At 33.1% G+C, this 22,985-nt stretch overlaps 1 protein-coding gene across 2 annotated transcripts; it reads left to right on the plus strand.

Annotated features, from left to right (window-relative positions):
* Positions 1-12,509: 12,509 nt before the first annotated feature.
* On the plus strand, positions 12,510-22,396 carry LOC113707789 (BAG family molecular chaperone regulator 2-like). 2 transcript variants are annotated; one of them, XM_072065223.1, is made up of 6 exons: positions 12,510-12,813; positions 16,640-16,775; positions 18,068-18,413; positions 19,365-19,621; positions 21,113-21,259; positions 22,064-22,396. In XM_072065223.1, the coding sequence occupies exons 3-6, from the start codon at positions 18,173-18,175 to the stop codon at positions 22,202-22,204; spliced, it is 786 nt and encodes a 261-aa protein (XP_071921324.1). In that variant the 5' UTR covers positions 12,510-12,813; positions 16,640-16,775; positions 18,068-18,172; the 3' UTR covers positions 22,205-22,396. The 2 variants fall into 2 exon arrangements, with proteins under 2 accessions (XP_071921324.1, XP_071921325.1); XM_072065224.1 differs by lacking the exons at positions 12,510-12,813; positions 16,640-16,775 and having other exon boundaries at positions 18,024-18,413.
* The last annotated feature ends 589 nt before the right edge of the window (positions 22,397-22,985 follow it).

Genomic DNA, 22,985 nt, shown 5'->3' on the forward strand with positions numbered 1-22,985 from the left:
TTCCAAACGTGCTACCACCAAATTAATTCTTAACATGCTGAAAAATCACCCCTTTTATCACTTTTTACTCATTTTCCTACAATTGGCAACATTAACCAAATACAAATATAATCTATCAATTAAAATAATATTTGGATAAAATCAAGAAAAAATTTATTATAAATTTAGCAACAAATTACAACCTATCAATTCCTCCAACACCTACACCATGCATGTTCTCAAGTATGAGAACAATAATCTAATAAACAAACTCAAACAATAGCTATTACTGAAATCATAGATTGTCAAGATACAATTAAAACACACATCAAACATTAATGACTAAGATTGAAGAAATATCTCTCCAATTAACTTTTAAAACCAAAAGACTCTTCCAATTCTGGCTAACCAATCTAAGGATATAAAATATTCAATTGATATTCGTCGACAAATGGTTTCAATATTAAGTAAAATCTCAACATTAAAATCCATAAATCAATAGGCTAACAATTCATTCAAACACTTTCACATTTTTCACTATTAGCACATCTTTTTTATTTCTAAAATATCCCCACACTTGAGCTCTTATTTTTTCTTTTCTTTTTTTTTCAGGGGAAAATTTTAATCCTTAGCCATTCGAACCTTTTGACACGAATCAACATCTTCCAAATAAAGGAATCCGATTACTCAACTTTCATGGCTAAAGGACCACATACTCATAACTATCGTCACTTTTTGACACGAAAGTCGACACTTGTGGTAAAAACTCTCGATTACTAGACAACGATACTAGCGGAGTATAACCAAACATTATTCAAATAAGCACCAGAAATAAAATTAAGGATCACAAGTCTGCTTCATTTCCCAAACATGGTGAACTAAGATTAATAACCGAACCAATTCATATGAAAAATGTCAGACAAATATTTACAATACCTAGAAAATTTAACTAAAAATTATAAAAGTTACAAAATCTCAAATATTCACCAGAGAGACACGTTTAGATTAACCATATTATACTTGACCCATTAACACATAAAACCTTAACAATAAAAAAATTTGAAACATCTAACCATTGCTTATTAGTAACAACCACAAAAATGCACAAGTATTGGCAAAAATTGGATAAAATTCAAAATAATCAAACAAAAAATTTCAACAAAAATGCCTACAATTGCACTCCACTAATATACTACCCCTCATACCTAAATCTTACATTGTTTCCAATGTAAGAAATAAAGAATAAAAAAAGTAAAGGAACAATGAAACTTTCCTGAAGATTGAAAAGGGCTGTGAACAACTACGGGTGAAGGGAAAGAACGGCCGACAACGTGTGGTTGTGGCTGACGATGTGTGAGGATGGCTAACGAGCAAGGACCTTTCGTGGTTTGGAACGGCGGACGGCGGTGTCAGGGTAGAGACCCTGATTGGGGCTTTTGTTTGGCCGGTGGGAGAAAAAAGAAAGAAAGAAAGGAGAAAGAAAAGGAGAAGAAAGATAGTAAAAGAGAAAGAAAGAAAAGAAAAAAGAAAAGCAGGAAAAGAAATGAAAAAAAGAAAGGAAAAAGGAATTTTTTTTTCTTGCTTTCCCGTTGGTGGAACAAGACGTGGGCGCATCTTGTTGGTTTGTAGTCTTCTGATGGTGGATGAAAAATTATCGAGTTACAACGTGCCCTCAAGACAAGGGCACATCTTGTTGCCTAGTTGTTTGCCAAAATTTTTGGAATTAAAACATGAGCTTTCCAATCAGTTAGGCGTGCACATGCCATGTCAGAAGAAAGTCTTCTGACCATTGAAACATAAAAAATTAAAATTAAAAACGCCAAATATGAAAAATCTAAGATAAACATAATGAAACACATAATAAAAATGAACTAAAAAGTGATTGGGTTGCCTCCCAATAAACGCTTTTCTTTAGCGTTTTTAGTTAGATGTGAAGCATTACTTCTCAATCTAAATATAGTTCAAATTTTCATACAGTCGGTGGCATTCCTCTAAGATCCAAATAGCTATCGAATGCAACCATCTTCTTTAATTTTCTGCATATTTTCACCTCATAAATTGCTTTCATCCCATAATACTTGTTCGCAACAATTTTGAATTTACCTGTACAATTAAATTCAGAAAATTTTTGCATAGAGGAATTAATAGTATGAATGGCAAACATAGATAGAGAGTAATAGGATATTTCATTTCATTAAAAATATTAAAATGAACTACTTTTCCATCAAATTCCATTCTCAAAGTACCTTGACTAACATCAATTTTTGTACAAGCTATACTAAAAAGGGATCTCTCTAGTATAACAGGTGATGGATTAAAAGAACGTTCATTATTCATGTCAAGCATATAAAAGTTAGGAGGAAACACTAATTCATTAACTTAAACCAAAATATCTTCAACTAACCCATTGGGATATGCATTTGTATGATCAGCTAATTGAATTATGATTCCAGTTTTTTTTAGTGGTCCTAGATTCAAGGAGGTCTAAATACTCTTAGGCATCGCATTAGTAGAGGCTCCTAAATCTATCATGGCCTCTTTAATCTTAGTGTTTCCTATTCGACAGGGGATAAAAAGGATACCTGAGTCTCCACACTTGGGTGAAAGTTTCTTTTGTAGCACTGCTGATACATATTTCTCCATCACAACTCTCTCATCGCCTCTCAATTTCTTCTTGTTGACACACAAACTCTTAGAAAATTTAGCATATTTTGGCACTTGCTTGATCATGTCCAACAAAGGAATATTGATTACCACCTTCTGAAACACTTCCAAAATCTTCCTTTCTTCGTCTTGTTTCTTCGATTTCTTTAACCTGCTAAGAAAGGGAGTCGGATTAGATATAACTTGAATGATAGGATTGGGAGTTACCTCAGAAGTTACTTTGATAAATCCCTCTTCTTCCATCTCCTTTTCAATTTCAGCGTCACTCTTATCCTTTGAAATTATGGGTTTTGGCCCTTCAATCTTCGTTCCAGTTTTGAGAGTCATGGCACTGACATTCTTTGGATTCATTTCAAGTTGAGAAAGAAGTTTTTGTTGCCCTTGGGACTCCAGGCGATTTATCGCAGAGGTCATCTGACTCATCTGATTTTTCAGATCTTGCATACTCGCCTCTATTTTTTGTTAGAACTGCAAGGTATTCTGTTAGAATTGCAAGGTGTTAGTAGTCAACGAAGAGAATATTACGGCTGGAACCCTTGCTGCCTTTGAGGAAAGAATTTTACTTATTCCCCCTATAACTAAAATTTGAGTGATCCCTCCAACCCGAATTATACGTGTTGGAATAAGAGTCATACTGCCTATTGACCACAGGCACGTTTCCTGCCATGTTTACTTGTCTAATACTATCATCTTGTAGCATCGAGTACCCATCAGTAGGATGGCTAACATCCTTACAAATCCTACACGCTTTAACTTATTGCTTGTTCCCCACTGCCATTTATCAAACTATAGAAGTTAGCTTAGCCAGTTGTTGTTGTATTGATTGAACACTTGCCTCATTTACTTGACGAGCAGGTACACCATCCCACGTGCCCAATTGCTCAAATTGCTGAGAATTTTTAGCCATCTCTTCAATCAAATCCCAGGCTTCTCAAGGAGTCTCATTCATTAGTGCTTTTTCACTTGCAGCATCAATGATACTTCTATCTCTATAGAGCAGGCCTTCATAAAAGTATTGGATGAAAAGTTGCCCACTTATCTCGTGTTGAGGGCAACTGGTACACAGTTTCTTAAATCTCTCCCAATATTTATAGAGAGACTCCCCAGGACTCTACTTGATACCACAGATTTCTTTCCGTAGATTGGCAGCTACAGAGGTAGGAAGGTATTTCTCTAGAAATTTTCTATTTATGTCTGTCCAAGTTGTAATGCTCCCCACATGTAGGTAGTATAACCAATCTTTAGCAACCTCCTTCAGTGAAAAAGGGAAAGCTCGCATCTTAATTTACTCCTTTATTATACCAGGTGGTTTCATACTTGTGCAGACAACAGTGAACTCTTGGAAGTGTTTGTAGGGCTCTTCACCTGGCAAATCATGAAATTTAGGTAAGAGATGGATTAATCATGATTTTAATTCAAATGTTACATTTTCAGCAAAATCAAGAATAGTAATGCATAAAGGTTGCTGATTTAAATTAGGAGCAGCCAACTCTCTTAGAGTTCGATTGTTGTTTGCCATCATGACTTCTTCCTGCTCAAAATCACTGAAAGAATCCAATAAATCCACAACCAAATTAAGCCCTAGAGATGCAGTAGGTGACTGCTCTCCTCTTCGTAATCTGGTTTCTTTTCGCAACCTGCGCGCAGTCTTCTCAACCTCGGGATCGACAACCAATTCACCTGTGTGAGAAGAACGAGGCATAAACGAGCAAAAATACCAAAATTAAAATAAAATAAAACAAACTAAAAAAGAAACAAATTAACCAATGCCAATTCTCGGCAATGGCGTCAAAAATTGATAGGTGTTAGGCATGTACAATATTAAAATCCTACTCACAAGAATATTTATTCGAATATAATGGTAAGTAGAGTCATTTCCATAGAAATTAGGGGGAAAATTTGCTTCTTTACAACTGAAAATTAATTAGGGGGAGTGTGGAGAATTGGAATTAAAAATAAACACTCAACGTAAATTAAAAATAATTAAACTAAAGCAGATTCAATTTAAATCAAGGGTAAAGGAACTTAGTCAAGGAAATAACTTTGAAAGTGGTTCATACAACTGATCATCGATGCAAGAATTATTTCATCTACTCGTTAAACAGGTTATAGTTGTCAAACAAGCGATGACAACCAGCTTTTCCTTACCGTCTCGATAGTTAAGGTACGTCTGTTAACTGCTTTCCTAATTAAGAAATGATTCTAGGTAAACTCGTAGAATTTGATTTCTCCATTGCATTAGAAACTAAAAAGCCCTATTCTAATCAATAAACACAACAGGATTTCTTTAAATTAGATCATATGTCTCCCTAACATGAAATCAATCACATTAGTTATCATTAATTTAAGACAATTAAACAATTATTGATTTAATTGTCCTAACTACCAATAGTTTGTTAGATTGAATTAAATATCAGGTGCATTTGATATCAAAACAACTAATAATCATGAGAAGTTAAACCAGAAAACATACGAATACTAACAAATAAAAGAAATTAATAAAAATAATTAGATCTCACAGATGTAGATGAACCAAATCCTTTGTTCTTCCTTGACTAGAAAAGAAAATTAATTACTCTTCATCAAGAGTAACCCAGCGCAATTTCATGAATGAAAGTTGCATGAAGTTCCATGATTGAAAACAAAACAAAGGAAAAGAAAAATGAAGAGAAAGCCATCTACTCCACAATGCACGCGAGACTAGTCACAATCCTCCCTTTTTTTAATTGTTTCTTCCCACCGAAGTACTAATCTATCGGGAGAAAGCCGACTTCCTTTCTAGTTTCCTACTTAGTGTAGACTACTCATAATAAAGGCCTATTGCCTAATTAGAAAAAAGAAGTTACAAAAGATAATATTTCCTCTTTCTTAATCCAATCCTACAACTAATAACGATAATTAAAGTCTTCCAAATTTCCAACAAAAGCTGTCTATCTTTGGCTCCAACTAGGAATTTCCCATAAACAGTAAATTCTTGAATCTTTTGGACTTGAAAGCAGGTCTCGAACATGCCACCACTAAATTAATTCTTAACATGCTAAAAAATCGCCCCTTTTATCACTTTTTGCTCATTTTCCTACAATTGGCACCATTAACCAAATATAAATAGAATCCACCAATTAAAATAATATTTGCCTAAAATAAAGGGAAAAATAATTATAAATTTATAAACAAATTGCAACCTATCAACTACCTAATAATTCCTACAACGTTGCTACAAGTGTCCTCAGATATTTTCAAAATTAAATAATTTTAACAATTATTTGAGATTGCAAATAATTGTAAAATATATGAAAAATTACAATATATATTGTATCTACTAGTGGAAAAAAATGTTTTTGCTATAATAAAGTTTTTAAAAACCTCTTATAGCATAAAAAAGTTTCTTTTATAGATTTCTGTAGTACACTACAACAAAGTTTTGGACAAATTTTCAAAAAATTCACTTGCCAATGGGGCCAAGGTTTAAAGAAAAACTTGGGAGTGAATGTAGACAAGGGTGGCCAAACTACTATAAATCATTATGAGTTTCTTATTCTTTTACTTTATATTTTTTTATATAAAAAAGATGATTTAATTTAATAAATCTATACTAATAGCAAAAAAGTATATCAAACAAATATAATACAGATATATATATATATCTGACATTAATAGATCCAAAATATTTTAAAAAATCAATACAAATAAAGATAACATTACATTGATGCTTCTACCATTTGGATGAATCATTATAACCTAATACATCTGTGCATGTTTTTTGACAATCAGATCTGATTAAAATTGATCAAGTTTTTAGAGAAATTTATATCTAACAATATTGGAGTAATTGAATGTTTGAGGAATTACATCCTAGAATTATAAAATCTCAAATTTCACAAGACAAAAATGAAAAATTAAAAGGACTAATCAATGAAAGAATAAAACTCTCACTAGAACAGAAGAAAAGAAACACTCATTAGGAGATTCTAAAAGACAATAATCTCTCACTAGAAAATCTTAGTTGAGAATTTATTCAAATAAGGGAAACTAAAAACCAGAGAAAGTTGGAATGTATGCAAGTTAGATCCAGCCTAAGAAATTGGAGCAAGCACTTTAGAGCAGAGAACTAGGGATGGCAAGGCGATCATGGGTGCAAGTTACGTCTGGTATTGCTACCACGCCATTCACTCATGGAGGCCACCTATGAGCCAATGCCTAATTCAAGTATCCATGGAAGATGTAGCTCTGGGAATTGAGAAATGGCAGCATGTGATAGTGGGTTTCACGTTGGGTTTCAACCCTCTGTTTAATATGATCTAGAAATTGGTAGTGAATCATGAGATAGATCTTGGTAAAATTGAGGCTATTTCATTGAAGAATGGAGCAATCTTGTTTCATATTTGACTCTGTTGTAAGTAGGACTCGTACCTTAGAGCAATCTTTGTGGCCAATATCTAGCAAGATTCTATTCTTGAAGCCATGGACACTAGAATTAGACATGAGGAAAAAAGATCTTGAAATAGTTTTGGTGTGGATTCGGCTACCTCATTTTAGGCTGCGCTATTATACCGAAACTACTCTAAGCAAATTTACTAGTTATATAGGCAAGTCCCTATATACGAATAAGCATATTGCTAATCAATCTCAAGTTGCTTAGAGATTAGATCTGTGTTATGTTGCTAATCAAGCTTGGATCTGTGTTGAGTTGAATATAGGAGCTGTGAGATTAGACTGTATTCCATATGTAAATGAGATGGCAAATGTGAAGTATCAGGAGGATGAGGATGAATGGATTCCTCCTAGTTGCTCTCAGTAAAATAAATTTTGGCATACCATTCAAAGATGTCCTATACATTCAAATGTAACTAGCAAATGGGTTCCTAAAACATCAAAAGACCAAAATAAAAAGTAGGAGCTGCCTACAGTAGAGCAAGTGGAGACACAGAATCTTACATAGGAGCAACATGTGATGGAACCATTTATGTCTAAGGAGATTGGGTTAGAGCACCAAAAAAGGGATTCTAAGACAGAGCTAAGGATAGCACATACCATGGTTCTCCGTCGTGGATCACAGTTGCATTGCGATCTTGATTGTTCCATATCCATCACAGCATATCAGTTGAATATCGGGTGATATGCATATTTTAACAGATAAAAATTTTCAAAAAATCTGAAAAATTTACTAAAATTAGAAAATACCAAAAAAAGGCATAATCTGAAAAAATATCCAAGTCGACTCTAAGTTGATTCGGATATATCGGCCAATATCAGCAGAGTCAAAGCAAGTCACTGCAAATATAGTAATATCCATGATTCGAGAATTGGTATCGTATCGATCTCCTCCATTTCAGTTACAAATCGGCTGATTCTGATAAATTGCTAACCACTCATTTGTCTGAAGGTGTGAGAGTATGTGATAAGTAGGTGAATAAATCAAAAGATGGCCAGGATCCATTGTCTAGCAGGAAAAGGGAAAGAGAATGAGGGTACATACATGGTTACTCTTCAAAACAGTTACAGTCCATTGGATGGTTCGGAGTTGAATCTAGCATTGGAAGTCAAAGAGGAAAAGCTTCATAGAGGAGGATAGGTACAAAGCTTTTTTTACCCTCTTATAAAATGATTATACTTTGCCAGAGTATTCAAGGGTTAAACAGCCCTTTTAAACAAAGTGAACTTCATAAACTTGTACATAGAACTTATCCTAGTATATTTGGGCTAGTTGATAATATGATTAGACATAACAATATTGAGACTGCTTTTTGATAAATGCTTTCAATGTTGGAGTTTTGTACTTAATCCTGTTCCTAGTAGTATTAGTAGAAGTTGGTTTTGCAAGAATAATTCTTTAGTACATTGTATACTATACTCAAGTCATTAGCAAGCTATTACATGTACAGGAGAGTTTCATGATCAGACTTTTATGGCTACTATAGTGTAAAGTAAAAAAAAACAAAAAAGTTGAGAAGCATAAAGCTTTATGAACTCCTATGAAACAACTGAAAATCAGTTTTGGGAATTTGCCCTGGATTTTGATGAGAGATTTTAATGTTGTTAGAATTAGCTTAGAAAGATTGGGAAATGATGAGTTTGAATTTGGTATTATGGAGGACTTTAACCTCTGTTTGGAAGAAACTAATGTAGAAGATCACCCGAGCAAATGATTTTTCTACACATGATGTAATAAGAGAGAGAGTGGAGATAGGAAATCTAGCAGAATTGATAGAATATTTGCAAATAAGGCATGATTTTCTAAATTCCGTCGTATTGAGATTGAGTTGATGGGTCCTGGCACATTTGATCATTCCCCTATCCATGTTGAAGTGCATAATACTATTGAGTTTGGCCCCAAAATTTTTAAATTCCAAAAGTTTTGGATGCAACATGATGATTTCAAGGATATTCTGCTAAAAGCCTAGTCTTCGTATTTTTAAGGTAATCCAGTTGCTGTTATGTGTCAAAATCTAAAGAAGCTAAAAAGTGAAATGAAATTGCTGAACAAGAGATACTATGGTGGTAGCAGTGATAGAGTCTTGCATGTGAAGAAGTAATTAATTGCTATGCAGAATTTGTTTAATCCCTTTGATTCTGAGCTTATAGTACAAGAAAGGAACCTGTCTAGTATATATGGTACTTTGGCTCAAGCTAAAGAGATATTTTATAAAGCAAAATCCAGGATGTCATAGTTAAAAGAAGGTGAACAAAACACCTCCTACTTTCATAGGAAGGTAACCACTAATATTACACATAATAGAATTCTATTCTTATATGATGAGACCGATTATGATGCAGTGAAAAGTATTGCAATAAACTTCTATTAGTAGCTTTTTGTAGCTACAGACAGCTAGACAATGGATATGGAATGAAGATTGCAGTCACTTATACCTACTATATTGGATTTTGATCAGTGCACTTGATCAGATGTGCCAGTTACTGATGATGAAATTAGGAAAGTGCTATTCAGCCTTAAAGATGGCAAAGCTCCTGGTCTAGATGGCTTCATAGCAATATTCTTTAAAAGAACTAGAATGTGGTAGGTAATGATGTTCTTGAGGCTTTACAATTCTATTTTTCGAGGCACCTCATGTACCACAATCTAAATAGCACCATTCTTATTTTGGTTCTCGAAATTCCAAATGCTCAGCACATGAAGAACTTTAGTCCCATTTGCATGTTGTAACACCATCTACAAATGCTATTCCTTAACCTTAATGAATAGATTAAAACTAGTCATCAGTAGCCCTTCACAAAGTACATTCGTTCAAGGGAGGAATATACTAGATAATGTACTACTCATGCATGAACTACTAAGGGGATATACTAGATCTTCTGGACATCCTAAAACTGTGATTAAAATAGATATCATGAAAGCATATAATACTTTAAGGTGGGAGTTCTTGTTTGATGCATTGAAAATGCTAGGCTTCCCTATGGGATATCGATCTGATTGCAAGCTATGTGACAACTGCTTTCTTTTCCCTCAACTTCAGTGGATCTTTGGTTAGATATTTTAGAAGCAGAAGAGGGTTGAGACAAGGTGATCTTGTCTCCCCTTATCTTTTCTTAATAGCCATGGAGGTATTCTCAAGAATGTTATAGAGAAACGCTGAGTAAGATGGATTTGACTATCACCTAAAATGTCAGGATCTCAAACTATCACACCAAGCATTTCTAGATGACCAATTTATTATCACTGCTGCTACACAATGATTCTTTGGTGTTATAAAGAAGACTTTGCAAGAATTTAGTGAGTTATCAGGCTTAACGCCCAGCCTATAGAAATGTCAAGGGTATATGGCTGGGGTGAAGAAAGATATGCATGATCAGTTGTGTGGTATTTTACATATGACTTGGGGCACTCTTCCTATCAAATACTTAAGATTGCCCCTAATTTATAGGCTATCTTTTCTGAATTGTCAGCCTATCTTTATTAAAATGCAGCAAAAAATGCACAGTTGGGATACAAAAAGGTTGTCCTATAGGGATAGACTACAGTTGATTAAATCTATGTTGAATGGGGTTCAGCTTTATTGGTCCATATTATAAAGAAGATTTGCAACATGATCACTTTTCTCTTATGGGTTGGGGAAGTAAACAATCACTACTATGCAAAAGTAAGATGGTTAGATGTGTGCATGCCAAAAAAAAAAAAAAGAAAGGGTGTTTTGGGTTTGGTTGATCTAACTCTATGAAATAAGTTCCTAATCCTCAAGCAAATATGGGATACCGGTAGGAAAAAGGATACCTTATGGGTCAAATGGATCCAGACAATTAAACTTAAGAGAAAGCACTTTTGGGGTATCAAATTGCCTGCTGATTGTTCTTGGTCATAGGGTAAGATTCTGAAGATGAGAAGTGAGTGCCAATCATACATACTCTATTTGATTGGTGATAGAGCAGAAACGAGCTTCTAGTATGCCAATTGGCATCCTGTTGGACCACTGAACTAGAATATTTCTGAGAACTTACTGCATGATGCTAGACTAGTTAAGGACTCAACTGTTGCACAATTTATATATGAAGAAGGATGGTTGTGGCCACAGGGAAGGAGAATGACAGCAAAGCGACAAAGACTTCAGCATGCAACTCCCACCCTAGTTCTACCTCATGTTGGAAATTAAGATGAGATGCATTTGACTGCTCATGCCTTTGGACAGTTCAATGTCAAATCCGCCATGGAATTATGGCATCAGCACAACAATAGAGTTGACTGGTACAAGCTAATGTGAGGGGTTAGATCTATACCAAGATATTCCTTTATTACTTGGCTATTACATAGGAATAAGCTGACAACCAAGGATAGACTAAAAGCTTGGGGTGTTAATGTGGAATCTCATATGTGTATTATGTAAAGAAGCTACTAAAAGTATGGAGCACTTATACTTTGAATGCCTTATGTCCAATAGGGTATGGCAGAAATTGAAACAACCATGCTCAGTAGCTAGAGTTCCATTACCATGGAGAAATGAATTGCAGTGGACTTGCAATCATTGGAAGACCAGATCATTTCCAAGTCAAGTCAAACGACTAGTTTTGGCGCTGCAATATAACACATTTGGAGAACTAGGAACCATACCATATTCAATCATAAGCCTGTGACTATAGTCAACATTGTGGAATTTGTTATTTCAGCTATGAGGGATGCTATTGCTGGATGGAGGAAGATGCCAATAAATAGAGCATATTGGGAATTGGCCATGGAGCTTGGACTTAATTTAGCTGCTTTAGCTGATGGCTGATATACAATGTACTGAATATAGTACTAGTGATAGCACGCTGATGTAATTGGAACTCTTGTGTTCCTTGTCTGCACTCAATTTCATTGGTCAATAAAATGGATAATTTTGCTCAATAAAAAATAGAGAGAAAGGGCTTCTCGGGGAAAAAGATTAGATTTGGCTTCTCTCCCATGGGAGAATTGAAGGAGACTTTGACGAAAAAGGTTCTAGAGTACTAGTTATTACTTTATAGTTTGATTTAGCCAATTTTATGCAATTTATTGAGTGAGTTTCGTTTTCAAATGGTTATATTAATATTTTCTTGATAGGTGTTAGAATAAGTTTTAATTTAGGAAAATTGTGTGGACACCAAATTTTTAATTTTTATCATTGTTTTTGTTTATTAATATTTTGTTGAAATATTTATTTGCTTATTGATCGTTTATTTTCATATATGCCAATGTGAATTTTCTTATTTTTCTTATTTGAAAGTTAAAAAAAAGGAAAAATCCTAACAAAATTTTATCAAATCCATGCACCCCAATAATTTTTTTTCTTCCAACTAAAGTACTATTAACCCAAAAAAACAATCCACCTCCATGTTCATTTTGTTGACTTTTCTTGACCAAAACCAAATCACAATCATCACCAAGACAACCTAATACACACCCACTCCATTCACCCCTCCATCTCTCTTGACTTTCTTTTTCCCTCTCTAAATTTTTCTCAACTTCACAAACAACACTACAATTAATCTCTCACCATCTCTCGAGTCCTCCTTTCTCCTCCTCTCTCTCACAATTTGGTTAGACATTAACACACAACACACTGTTCTTCCCCCAATCTCTTTCTCTTTCTCTCCGTTCTCTCCCTTCTCTTAAACAAAAAAAAGGAAGAAAGCAAAGGGATGATTGAGGCCTGGGAGTTTACATCAAAAATTTTGAACCAAAAGACTGCTACTTTTGCTAAGGTATTATCTTACTTTCCAATCGTATTAACCAATGCTTTGTGGTTAGCCTTTTCTTGGTTTTGTTGACTGAAGCTTAAACCCTTCGTTTTTCTGAATGAAAGGGACAATATAGTTTGTTGTAGAAACTTGTGTTCTGGTTTTGAAAGGAAATAATTAACCAGTGTTTGCTTCCGTCCAATGCCTCTTAGCTTCATGAGCATGTTTAGAGCAAGATTTTGCAAGTTTTATACATAAAAAGCAATGAATTGGGTTTTATGAATTGGGGTTGTTTTTACTTTAATTAGTGATTTTGTTTATTCTTTCTTGTCAAACTAAGACCATAGTTGCACTCTAAAATCTTTAAGGGTTGCCTGTTAAGATTTGAATGAGTTGGAAAAATAGAGACTCGGCTGTAAATTTGGGTTTTGAACCCTTTTTGTGCTTTTTTGGCTCAGAAATGCCATCTACGCAAAAGATAGAGCCCAGGATGGTATTTTGGTGAATTTTAACGACCAACAGTTGACAATGACCTAGGCGAGTTGCCGAAGCAGCCATGGACGCCAGTAGAGAAGTTTGAAGTTGGCCAAAAAGGGAGAAAACTAAAGAGAGGAAGAGGAAGAAAAAAAATAAATAAAAGGAAAAGGAAAAGATAGAAATAAATTATTGGCTTCTGTTATTATTTTGTTTTTGGTTTTGGTTGGGCTTTATAGTTGAGTTTTGGGGTTTAATTTAGACATGTTTGTTCTTTGGGATTCCTTGAATTCTCAATTGGACTTATTTATTTTTATGTGAAAAATGGTTTACATTTTTCTTCTAAGCCAAGGTGGTATAGTCCAAGCAACAGAAACAGCCCAAATCGAATTTTATTGCCTCTTCTCTAATTTGATTTGAAATTGGCCCATAGACTTTTGAGTAATTTCATTGTGACTCAAAAAATTTTGGATTTTTTTATTTAAGTCATTACTTTAATGGCATTTTGGCTCCTAAATTTTGTCTTTATTTAATTTTTGGCCCCTAATTTTTCAAAAATTATGTTTTGACCTAAAACTTTCTAATTTTTGTAATTTAGTCCCTAATGGCTTTTGATTTCTCAATTATAATTGTTTTCCTTCTTTAATTGCTAATTATGCTTCAATTAAATGCATTTAATTTGAAAATTTTAGGTGTTTTAAGTTTATTTACATTTTTTGGCATAATAAGGTGAATTTAGTATATCTTTATGTTTTCTTTTAAAATATTTTCAATTAAATTGGTGCCTTGATCTTTTTGTTGATTCATGAGTATAAATGGGTCAATATCCCCTCATTTAGTCACTATTTCAAAAGGGAGCTACCTCTATTACGCTATAAATTTTGATTATTTACTCTTATGTGCTCCTATATGCTCCTATGCATTTATATCTTTATGTGTTTTCTTTTGTTTATTTATTTTAAGTTTCTATTCATTTTTTATGCTCATTGAATTTAAGTTTTGTAATAATTTGAAGGATATTTAAATACCCAAGATGTAATAGATATGTTATATTTTTTCTTTCGTAAAAGTTGTAATTAGATAGATAAATTTAATAGATAGGTTAGAAAGGGGCTATTTTCATGTATTTTCCCACTCTAAATTATAGTTAAGTCCCCAAATTTAATAGATAAGTTAAATATGTTTATTTTCTTGTGTTCTCTCGTTTAGATTGTATTTACGTTCCCTAATGTAAAAGATAGGGTTGTGTTGTGTTTATGTGGCTTATATGTTTATAGGTTTTACTCACTTTCTTAGGATCTTGCATCTTGATTTTATACTTATGTATTATATGTCTTATGTGTTTCTATGTACTTACTTGCTTTTAATTTATACTCTATTCATTTTACTATTTTTTAAAGGATGAATGTATGATGTCATCATACGAGTCCATTGCGAATTGTGACTTTTTCTTGCTTTCTCGTTAGTCCAATGCTAATGAGGATCTATAGAAATGGACTAGTCTAATATTAGACTGATAGCCTCGGCCATGCACTAGATTCATGAATTATGTGACATTCATTCCATTTCATGATATTTTTCTATTTTTAGAAACTTTTCTCATTGGCATGATATTTCTTCTTATATTATTCTCTTGTCCCTATATGCATGAACCATATTATTTAGACTTACATTTCATATAGGAAATTAGGAAATTAGATAGTCCATTTGCTTGTTTAGATTAGAAAAGTAATCCTTTGAATATAAAAAATGAGCGAGTGTGGCTTTTTAACCTTAACACGCTATTATCCCTTTACAAGAAGAAAAATAGTATCAGAAGTTTTAGTTTCTCGTACCTATTATGTTGCATTCCCCTCTCTTTGGTCATGTATACTTATATACATTATAATTTCTATTTCTTTGAGTCTCATTTTTTTTCTTTCGCTTACTCATGACCCCTGTAGGGGATTTTTCTTGGGTCTCACAATTGATGTGATTGGTATCAATTAAACCTTGAAGGGACATTTTATCTCTCCCAAAATCTCTTTTAGGTTTAGACTTTGCACTCATATAGAAACATCAAAATGTGATAAGTTTAAGGATTAGATTAGAAAAATTTGGCTAAACCTCACAACTAACTTAGGTTAGGTTGAAAGGGTGTTTTAGATTTGAATTAATCGAATCTTTACCTTCTCTCTCTTAAACCGTAATTTCCGAAATCATTTTTTCTCGTTTTCAAAGACCTACAGTCGCTTAAAAGGGTTTTATTTTATTTTATAAAAAATAATTTTTTGAGTGATTTGATACATCTAAATCCAGTACCAAGTGGTGACTTTCTTTTTCTTAAAAATTCTTTTTAGACTAAATGTTGAGCCCAACTATTGCATTTCTTTAGTCTCATTTTAGGCCCTTTTTCATTTATATTTTTTGAAACCAAAAATCTATTTTTTTTATAACATCTCTTTTATTTCAAAACATGACACACGGCAACTTAATTTATTACATTCTCTTAAGTTGCTTTAGGCCAACTTAATTTTGTAATCATCTCTTAAGTTGTTTTAAGTTGCTTAAGTTGCTTTAGGCCCTTTTTCTTGTGACTTGTAAGCTGTTGTCATACATTGTCAGAGCTTAGCGAGAACATTAGCAAAATAATGATATTTGAAGGTTTAATTTGTACATCTACCCTTCGATTGTGTGTTTGAATTTGAAATTTCTTGTAATTAAGTAAGATTCTCTTAGGATAAGTTGCAAAAATCGACGGTCAAGAAGATTGGGTTACCTGAAAGTGTACAAGGGTGATTGTCTCACCTGGACGCTTAGTGAATGAAACACCAAACTTGAAAAAATTTTATAAACAGACACAAGTCATAAACAACAAGAAGTGTGGCCAAATTATTATAAATCAAGAGGTTCTATTTCTTTTTCTTACTCTTTAATTTGATTGTTACTTTGGGGCAAATATTTAATCATACAAGTCCCGATTTTCTAAAGCTAGAGTTTTAGGGATGGCAGTCGACGTTATGGGCTATATTTTAATCATGCTGGAATTTAGTATAGGAAAAGACAATTTGTCATTATTAGGTTCCTTTGTTAACAATCATACTTGTTAATAGGAAATATTGAAAGGAAAATATCCGCACACCTCTTCTATCTTCTTCGATATCCTTTTCACTTTTAATTAGTCACGGTTTCACCTGAAAATGTTTTTTGACAACTTAAAGAAAGATGTGTTAAAAAAACTTAAGGAAGGTGCATTGAAAATTATTTGGCTAAAGTGCATGGAAGGTCAATAAACTTTTGAAAAATTTTCTATCATCCGTTAAATTATTTCTTGTGCTAAGTTACCTGCTAAACTCCGAAAAGTACCTCATCTTGACCATTTTGTTAAATTTGGCAGTTGACTTGGGCGGTAACCAATCACGACATTGCCGGTTCTCAGAGGACATTCTCGACATTTCGTCCAAAACCTACCAACGCCAAGTCAATTGACTAGCCTCCGCCATGCGAAAAAAGACCAGAATCCAGGTGTTTAGGTAAGAAAAAAATATAATTTTTTTTTTTGTTTTGCACGAGAGAGACTAGTTAATTAGCTCAGGGATGGTGAATTTTGGATAAAATGTCGAAAATGTCCTTCGAGAACCGGCGTGCTTTCCTCATGTATTCCCTTCGAGTTAACAGTCAATTTTAGAATGATCCAAATGAAGCGCTTTCTAAAATTTGGCGGCTAATTTGAGACAAAAAATAATTTAATAGATGATACAAAACTTTTCAAAAGTTTAGTAGCCTCCCATGCACTTTATACAATATTTTTTGTCATTTTAATTAAAAAAACAATGAATTACTTTTCAAAAATTTAGTGTTAACCAGTGAAGGAGTACCACGTGTTCATTAAACTTATATAGATACTCATCCCCAAAATAACTCTCATTTCCAAGTTCACCTGAAAATAAGAAAAATTGTCCTTCTTTGACTAAAGGCGTACAAACCCAAATTCAATGAGAAGAACTATAAGTTTTCCTTTTGTAAATTTTGGGCGACATAATCCTTCGCTGAGCTTTTCAAGTGTCAACAAAAGTAAGGATGTAGTGTACACATATCTTTTTTGCATAAAGATAAAAGTAGCTCTAATCAATATTTTCTTTTTTTCAATAATATTCATTGCATCATAAATTGAAACTCACTTTGAATGTGCCCCATGCTACAGCATGAATTGCTTCTAGTGACTAAATTTCTATCCAAAAAAGGAAAAAAAAATGTCATAAAAAGTATCACTTAGCCTCATTACCTAAAGACAAAGACAACAACAATGATTACTCATTAGTCCCATCTTATCCCGCGTAATCCTTCACTTTCAATGAAGGCCAGCATGAGTAAATCTAACAACAGTTTCACCTAATCCAAAATCGACCAACCAGGCTACATAAAGGCAAAAGTCTTCCACTCAATTCATTATTGTGGGGGCTCGATGATTTCTCATCATCCTACAAGACAAAACCAACTGGCCAACCCAAGCTTAAACTCTTCTTCAAAAGCAAACAAGACCTCACAGCAAATACTACACAAATGTACAAAGGTAGCAAAACCTGCCTTCCTTCCGTAGATTGTCGGCAAAGTTATTTATTTTACATAAAAATTAGAAAATTAAAAAGAAGGATGTCGGTTATGTTCTGCTACTTTGCTTAGCTGTCTAACCAGTTGACGGGACCCTTCACACCTGTGCAGTTTCTCATTGGTCCAGTGGCCATTTTCTCATTCAATTCTGTTATTTTTCTAAGCAATCTTCTCTCATTTATATGAGCCTCTGGTTTTGCCCCGACATATATAGGTAAAAGGGTAGCTAGAGCTTGGAAGAACCAGGCAGATATTCTCTTGCAAGAGAAAATATAAATTACTACACATTGAGGACATTTGGGTTTATTTTTCTTTGAAGATGATAAAGAGAAAATTCAATCGGGCACGTAAATCATCAGGCGACAATGCCGGAACAACCACGACGTCATCGGATGTGAAAGAGGAGGAGGTAGAGTGGGAGATGAGACCAGGTGGGATGCTGGTGCAGAAAAGAAGTGAGAATTGTTCAGATTTTGCCGCCATGGTTCCACGTTTTCGCGTTAGAGTGGTTTTTGGCGCAATGCGCTATGAGATCTCTATCAGCTCTCAAGCAACATTTGGTAAGTGCAGGAAAATACTCACCAGTATTAATGGTGGATCAATTTTTGTCTATTGATCTGGTTTCTGAGGGTTTGCAGAATTACTTTTGTGCTCATGTTTTATTACAGTTAAAGTTGCTCATGCTCTTGAGACACCTTACCAGCAAGTTAGAAAAAGTTTGGTGAAACAATTGTCAATTTACTTTTGTGAATGTTTTTACTTCCATTATCCAAGTTGTAAAAGTGGTAAAAGTGTTAAAAAATGAACATTTTCTTCTTCTGCTTCGTTTTTTTTTTTTAAAAAAATATAACATAAGGCTCTCACTGACTTATTTTTAGTTCTTCATTTTTTTTTGTAATAATATTTGCAACTTTTATGCTAGGGATATCCCCTTTATTTAATTCTTTTTAAGGGGCATAAACTAATTGAGCTTCTTTGCAGGATTAGTATAGATGTTACAATTGTTATTTGCTAGAATATAAGGTCCTTTATGCAATAAGCTAGAGTGATATATATGCTTAATGGTCCACAAATCTATTTTATGTAAACACCAATAATCTAGGTTTTGTTTGGATTAGTTGTTTTTGGAGTTGTTTTTCAAAAAAAGCACTGGAATAAAAAAAAATAAGGGATCCAAACAGACCCCTAGTGATTTATGCATATTAGCATAGTTCATTTACTTAACACACAAAGGTTATTAAACTTCAAAATACACAGAGAAAATTTTACTTATTGGAATAAAAAAAAAGAGTAAATCTAGTATCATTTTTGGATAGATGGCTCATATACAAAAATTGAATTTTAAATTTAAATTTTATATAATTATCATTTATTCAAATCTAAAATTGTATACACTATGAGCGAAAAAAATTAATTCATAAAATAATGCATGCCAAAATCAAGATAACTTCAAGTCAAGATAAATGAATTGTAAAATTAATAATTTGTGGCTGTGTGAAATTGGGTGGCAGGAGAATTGAAGAAGCTCCTTACAGCAGACAGTGGGTTACAACCTGGCGAACAAAGGCTAATATACAGAGGAAAGGAGAGACAAAATGGAGACTATTTGGACAGGTGCGGAGTCAAAGACCACTCAAAAGTCATACTAATGGAGAGTCCAGAATTTAGAGAGAGGAAGTTCATTGAGATGCGTAGGAATGCGAAGATCCAGGCCGCTCATCGCTTGATTGATGACGTACTCATGGAGGTTGATAAGCTGGCGGAACAGGTGAGCATTTTCGGCAGTTTTTGTAGTTTGACTTATTATTACAAAAAAGTAAAAAGAAAAAAAATGCTTATTGTTACAAAAAGCACGTTTGCACGAGGCTTAATATTGGCTAGTCTTCGGAAGTTAATTTACTTGAATGACTATTTTTTTTAATAGGAAAATCTAGGTTTATGTCTCATGCTATGCACGGAAACTATACACAGTCAAAAATAATATAAATTTTAATATAAAGTATTTAACAGTTGTTACAATTTGTTTGTTGAATTTGAAATCTTTTTAAGATTTGGTAGAACTCTAAATAATAAAGAACCTATTTAAAAATAATGACACTTGGCTTGCTTATCCAAAAGCTTCTCGATGACGTCAACTGGTGAATAGTATAATAGATAAAGTGCTTAATTAGTCCTTCAACTTTTTAATTAGAACGGAGTTAATTTCTAAAATAGGCTAAATAAATAAACCTTGAGTGACTAAGTTAATGAAAATAAAAGAAAATAATAAAAATAAATGTTTAGAGGCTAAATATATCTTACTAAATAATTGCATGACTAAGCAAGCATTTTTTTTCTGTTTAAATAATTTGAAGAAGAGATTATTGAGTCAGTATCAAACGATCAATTTAGCCTCATAATCATGTGGCTCCCATTAGAATTTTGGGACATCAGTGCCCATATGATATTTTGTGTTACCATATGCAATAGATTCTTGACATCATGACATCCGCCAACCGAATTTGGTAAGGAGCAAAGGGCGTTGTCAGATGGAGTGGGGCATTTGAAAGGGGCGTAATTAATAAGGGAATTCACATTTTACTTAATTTTAAGTTAATCTAATTTTATTTTAATACTTGGATTTATTTTCTGCTTATGCTAAACAAAATTATATTTGGCACCTAGGATTTGAAACTCTGCCAAAGAGTTAAGGTTCGAGGTAAAGGGAGTTACTTTAGAATAAATTTTATATATATTAAAAGTGTGTATATACTGTTATTATTGGATGAGATATCAGTAATCAATTCAGACGAGATGATTAAAGCTGATATTTCATAAGTATTTTCACTACAAGTACAATTGTTTTGACCATTAAGTTTAGAGAAATACCTTTGCAATACATGAATATAATTGTTAGTTTTTCACTAGAAAAACTTTTAATTTGATCAGTTGCTTATTTATTTATTTATTGCGCACTGGGAAGATGGGCAGCTTGAGCAGGAAAAATTTGACAACCAGTAAAAAAAATGAATATTTGATTTTATCTTTATTTTAAATATTTGATTGGCAAAATCCAGCTATCACAGTGATATATATATATGTATATATATATATTTAACTGTTCCTAGTAGACAGTAAAAATGGCATTTCGAACTCGATTTTGGAATAAAAATCATGCCAATGACAACACATTCGTTACCTATTTTATTCTTTTGATTAGGTAGCTCTACTGAAACATGATGATCTTTTTGGGTTCATTCCTGTTTATTTATGTCTGCAGGTTTGTGCAATAGAAAAATCAATTACACATGGGAATAAGGTACCAGAATTACAGATCACTACACTTATTGAGATGTTAATGAGACAAGCTGTCAAGCTTGATATTATTTCTGCAGAAGGAGATGCATGTGAGAAGAAATCTCTGCAGGTAAGTTTTACTCTATTCAAATAATAATAATAATAATAAGTTTTAAAAAAAATAGAGATGGGCTCTATTTTTTGCAATTTATCCCCTAGCAATGTTTAAAAATTTTTATGTTTAAAGAGACGGGATCTATTAAATGAGTAATGCTTCATAAGTTTTTTTTCCCCCTATTTTTAAAAGTGTCAAAATAAGTTCTTTAGAACATTATTGTCAAAATATCGTAATAGGGACAGAAGAGGGATGCAAACTTGACATAAAATGCAATCGACTTTCAACATGGTTCCCAAAAAGGTTGAGTAGAACACCTATAAAAGTTTCCTTGTGAGAAATCAGAAGCAAAATATCTTGCAATTCCAGTGTGACTGTACTTTGTTTTTAAATATAAATATTTAAAACACTTGAACTTGGTCAGATAAGTTAATCTTTCAAAAAACAAACTATTGAATGAAATTCCAAAAGAAGAAGAGAGAGATATAATATATATATATATACACACACACACACACACATATATATATATATATGTATATGTATACCATATAAACTACTGAAATAACCTAACAAAATGCACTGAAATTTTAAATAAATTTACGTGCTTTTAAAATTTCAGTGCATTTTGAGCTTGAGTATCTAAAAAAAAAAAAAAAAAAAAAAAAAACTATGCCGGTAAATTTATGCTCCAGTTTTAATAGAAAAAAAAAGGGTAACAATTTTAGTCGAATTTCATACCTTTGTGCTCCTCTAGTCTCATAGAATATTAATGTATTTAGTCAAGTAATTGATGTTAAATTGATGGTATATTTGCAGGGAAAGAGAGTGGAGAAGTGTGTTGAAACACTGGATGTGCTGAAGCTCTCAAATGCAAGGATAAAACCAGTTATCGTAACAACCAATTGGGAGACATTTGATCCTCCTCAAGCAATAGCCAAATGGGAACTATTTGATTGATCTTTTGGCCCCTCTATCTTATTAGTTTATGTGTTCCAAATGTTTAGCACCATAGCTAAAAGAGCCAGTGGCCCTCTACGTGTTCCACATACCTCTACCAAATTGTCAAGAATTGTTCTTACACTACAAATTCATCAACAATATTTTGTTGAAAAGTGGCTATAAAATTAGAGATTCTGTTGGCAAGAAAAACGGGATTTAATTGCTGATATTCATATAAGGTTACAAATGCTGTTGACTACAAAAAAAATGGGATTTAGTAACTAGTGATATTGGTAACAGAAGATTAAAATTTGGTCGCCGGTTGGCATGGCAACAGGAAATAAGATTATTGCACAGGCGTTGACGGTGGCTCAACTTTCAAAAATTAGAAATTAAGCTTACAAATGTCAGAAATTTCAATTTGTCACACGTTTGGACCCCCTAAATTTTGTAAAAGTATACTTTTCCCCCAAAAAAATTATAAAAGTTTCCACTTGCGCGTCTTAAGAGTAAAACAATCGCTGGAGAAAGAAAGGATTTGAAAATTGTGGACTGAATTTTTATATGACTATATTGTACTAAACTTCTTTTGAAAACCAATAATTGAAACTTAAAACTGATATTATTGACTTAAGTGAGGATCGACCCTTAATTATGGGTCCTGGCTTTGTCACTAGTTACTACCAAAATCATTTTCAGCCAAAAAATAATTGATCACTAAAGGCTTTGTTTTTTATAGCACGAGCTATAACGAAATTTGGCATCTAATTGTTGAACGTCCTGACTGCTGTAACGAAAT

This window comes from Coffea arabica, chromosome 9c (genome assembly GCF_036785885.1).
Source record: "Coffea arabica cultivar ET-39 chromosome 9c, Coffea Arabica ET-39 HiFi, whole genome shotgun sequence".
Taxonomy (NCBI): Eukaryota; Viridiplantae; Streptophyta; class Magnoliopsida; order Gentianales; family Rubiaceae; genus Coffea; species Coffea arabica.